The sequence below is a fragment of the Gavialis gangeticus genome, unplaced genomic scaffold, assembly GCF_001723915.1.
Source record: "Gavialis gangeticus isolate Ggan-Ray unplaced genomic scaffold, GavGan_comp1, whole genome shotgun sequence".
NCBI lineage: Eukaryota > Metazoa > Chordata > Crocodylia > Gavialidae > Gavialis > Gavialis gangeticus.
In genome coordinates this window covers 206,359,594-206,363,980 of record NW_017728992.1, presented here as the reverse complement: position 1 = coordinate 206,363,980, position 4,387 = coordinate 206,359,594, and the positions used below count along the sequence as shown (strand labels likewise).

The window sequence follows — 4,387 nt, the reverse complement described above, 5'->3', positions numbered from 1 at the left end:
CTCCTCATTGACAAAGCCCTAAAGCTTGTGTTCACATCAGGTGCTAGAAATGGCTGTATGGTTTTGCTGCCGAAGGGGTCACTGTGTCCACCAGCACGCCTCATGGCTAAGCACAGTCATGGTAGGAACTTCAGGCCAGACCAACCACTTGTAGACTCATTGCAAGCCCACATATCCCGTCTGTCTAGAGCATTTCTAATGCACGAAGCAGCTGGGAACAGCTCACAGGTCCAGGTCCCGACCTCTCCAAACAGCCGCGAGAACCCACCATCGGGTCAGAGCATGCGAGTCCTGATACTCTTCCTCCTTTTTCCCTGCCAATCCTGCCCAGGTTCCTCTACAGACTTCTTTGCATCCCTTCCAGGTTACATCACTGCCAATGGTGCACCCCACACACCCTTCCTCAGGCTTGGAGAAAAGTAAAGATGGTACAAGTCCCCATAGGTAGAAACATAAGCTTCACTTTGCACAGAGGAAGCTGAAGATGGATATCTCTTCCTCTGGGTCCATGAGAGCTCCTTATTTTTCTACCTTTGGGGATTTGTACCATCTTTAAATTTTCCCTAAGCCTGAGGAAGGGTGAATAAGCCCAAAAGCTTGCAAAGAAAGAATCTTTTTTTTTGCAATGTTTTAGTTGGTCTAATAAAAGATATCATCTCTGAACCAAGAGTTTTAAAGTTTTGCATTTCTTTTCGTCTCAGCCCAACATGGCTACCAAATACACACAATTTTACATGCTTTTCTGTTTGTCCGTGTGGCCCCTGACAGATGTTCACTTTCAGACGTGATGGGATCTAATCCTGGATGCCAACAAAGGATGCGTGATTTTGGGGTCAGGGATTAGATCCTAATCACACTGTACTTGATGGTGCAGGGGGAGCCCAGGTTTGGGAGCCTGAGCCCAGCAATATGAGACCAATCAGATGGTTGTTAATTAGCACCAGGAATCAAACTGGTCCCTGGCTTCAGCTGACCATCAACTCAGTGCACAGGAAGCCCAACACCGGCATCAGGTTCCCACGTACGGGGAGCTATAAAACCACACGTGCTATGCAGCTGGGCAACACACACAGTTTTGACAGGTCCCAGCCATGTGTTCAATGTAAAATGTGATACAAACAAGCCACAAAGTTATTCCGCATTATATGGGGATTATATTCCATTATACGTGGAATAAATTTGGGGCTCATTTACTACATTATCATGCCTTACGTTTAGTTGCACATGTGGCCGGGTTACTGTTTATGGCACGATTAACTTGTTAATTATGTCTTCAATGCAATGTGTGTCAGGGCCCTATGGCTATAGCACGCTCCACACACAATGTACATTTTAAAGGTCACTTTTGCCATTCATTTTTGGTTCTGATTGAAGAAGAGCATTAAGCAGCATTTTACCCAGAGAAGCTGTGCTGTGAATCTGAGGAGGGTGCACTAAAGTCTCCCAGCGAAGCAAATCCTTCCTTTAAATGAAAGAGCTAGTCCAGGCCTCACTGCAGGGGGGGCAGTGGTATTAATGGATGTACATTAAGGCGTTCGGAGGGATGCTTAGATAATGTCGCAGCTGTTATTAACAGCGGGCTGCTGCTTGTGACCTGGATGCTGCTGGGAGCTGCTGATCCCCTCTGCAATGCTCTAATCCTCCTCAGTCTGTGCTGAGGGCCGGTCTCTTGCTCTTACTCTCGCTACCGCAGCCTCCACTTACCCTTGCTGCCAGTTCCTGTCCTCACTGGCAATGGAGAGGGGCAAATTCACCAGAGAGCACTTGGCACCCGGGACTGGTGACACACACTATGCAGGCAGAAGAGGGGGCATGCCAGAGTGAACCACGCGCCACCAATCCTCCCTGCCATTGCAGGATGGATTAGACCTTCATGAGCTAAATCTGAGCCAGGAGGCTGCCAATCCCTGTTGTACAATATCACGGACCAGTCTCTTCTCCCGCGGAGGCACAGCTTTCTTTTCAGCTTGCTGCTTGCACTAATGCATCCCAGGGAGGAATTTAGCCTGAAATGTCCCACTTCTCATCTCAACACCTTGACACTGACTTCTCCCTTTCAGCCGCAGGGCATATTCTCATCACAAATTCACCCCTTGGAGGTCCCAAGCGCTAAGGTGTCCCCAGAGCCAAGGTAGACAGTCGGGGTAACTTGCCGCAAAGAGGGCTCAGGAGTGCAGAGAATCTGCTCGATGAGGGGCTGGAGCAAGGTTGCATCTAGATGTGTTGGTATAAGTCACATGGAGGCCTGTCATAAGCATCAGATATGTCCAACCTGCGATCATGGTAGTTAAGGTTCTTCGAGTAAATCCAATATCTTTTATTAGACCAGCTCAAATACTTGGAAAAAAATCTTCTTAGCAAGCTTCCGGGCACAAATACCCTTCGTTGGGCTTTGGTAGTGAAATGGGAGACTTATACAGTTCAGCTATGCAGAGCCCTTTCTCTCTTTTTCTCTCTGTCTATACACATACATACATACACATAAATACATACACATATACACACATCTATATATACATACATACATATATATAATATATACATACATACACACACACACATATATAGATATCTATATATATCTATATAGATATATATAGATAGATAGATAGATAGATATACACAAAGACACACACATTCAGTTTTGGACAAACTTTTAGCTTGTTTGCTCTCCGCCTTGCTCCCCAGCTTGGGCTAATGTGGAAGTTGTGTCTCGTACAAAATGCAGTGTTTAATAAACTAATTATACTGGGAGGGGAAGGATTAGCTGCAATAGCTGCAAACATCTGCACTAGACTAAAAGTTTATCTGCCTGTGGAAACCCCTACCGCCATGGGGACAGAGTTTCAGAGCCTGAGTCAGGCTGGGCTTCATAAGGAGACAGAGGGACAGATAGGATGTGGAGACAACACTGCTCAATCTCCCTATCAAGTCCACTTAGGAGAAACCTCTCCATCTGCCCCCTCTTCCCCACTTGTGTAATCAGAAAAGTAGGCATGGAGATGCCAAACGGAGAGCTCTCCCCTCCAGCCAGGTCCCACCCGTGGTTGATTCACGGACCCCGAATCCTCACCCCATCCGAGACACAAGAAGCGCTTGCGGATGATACGGTTGCGCAGCCGGCCCGTCACGGCCATGTAGGATTGCCAGGCCTCCGTCAGCACCCAACAGAAAGAGGAGAGGAAGAAGAAGTGGAGGAAGGCAGCCACCAGCGTGCATATCACCTGGAGATGGGAGGAAAAGGGAACGGATGAAAAGGGCAGCAGACGGAGACAGCAATGCAGACAGCCGCACTTTTCACGCCGCGTCCCGGGAGGAGAGACCGCAGGAGCCCAGAACTGAAAAGCCACCAGGAATACACCAGACCGAGACGACCTGTCATCTAAAATCAGCAAAGCACGGGAGCATGCCCTCAACTTGGTAGCATCCCATCACATACGTGGAGGCACGTGCTTCAGTGTGGTTAAAAATCCTGCTGAAGCGGGGCTAGGTAAAATCCTGTCTTATCCAAGTCAGAGGCAGCTTTGCTCTTGGTTGCATTGGGATCAGGACAATTACTATTTATTCTCCAAAAGGGCCCAGCCCATGGTCTTCAGGTAGAGGACACATCAGCTATTAAGCTGGCATGGAAGTTAACCTCAGTTAAAATGATCATAAAGCCCATGCTACTGGCAGCAAAATCATGAGGAAGGTCATTTGGTTAATGGCCCTGACAGCACAAGATTGCTCCTTCCACACTGAAAGCATTTAGACCTGGGTGAAATGATGGCTACTAACTGCTATCTCCAAGCAGATGAGAGGAGGAACCAAAGGAGGAGAGGAATGGGACAAGAGGGCATCGCTGAGGGGTAATGGGATGGCATTAAGAACAAGTAATTTTGGAGAGACAGTGAGGAGAAACTTCATAATAATGAAAGCTACCCCACTGCCCAGCGGGCCCCCACGGGAAATGGAAGATGCATGAGACACAGAAATGAGCCCAGGAAAGCATTATCAAATGCGCCGTACAGAGCAATCCTGCCCCGGCAGGGAGACAGATTGAATAACCGAAAAAGCACTTCCCCGGCTCTCGGCTCCTGAGGCCCAAAAGCATCTCTTGGTGTAAACGGAGGCAGCTCCACTAACCCTGGCAGAGCTCTGCCTGTTTTGCACCACCTGACAATTGGCCCCAGGGATTCAATATAGTGGAGACTGAGATGAAGAATACAAATTCTCGTGTCTCCCGGGGAGACGCAATGATAGAAACTAGATTTAAAAAAATGGGTCTGGATAAGGAAATGGCTTATGGCACTCAGGGAAGGCAGGAGGGGTTGCAAATTAGTGCTAAGATTATTTTCCCTTTTACAATAACTGCGAGAACAGAGCTGAAGAAAAAAAAAAAAAAAAA

At 47.7% G+C, this 4,387-nt stretch overlaps 1 protein-coding gene across 2 annotated transcripts in view; it reads right to left on the bottom strand.

The window, feature by feature from the left end:
* The window catches only part of ADGRB1 (adhesion G protein-coupled receptor B1), a 451,386-nt gene that overhangs the window by 78,704 nt on the left and 368,295 nt on the right, over positions 1-4,387 (bottom strand). For both annotated transcript variants that reach the window (XM_019528237.1, XM_019528238.1), the window contains exon 21: positions 3,074-3,224. In XM_019528237.1, the coding sequence (XP_019383782.1) occupies positions 3,074-3,224 (151 nt within the window). The remainder of the gene's footprint in view (positions 1-3,073; positions 3,225-4,387) is intronic.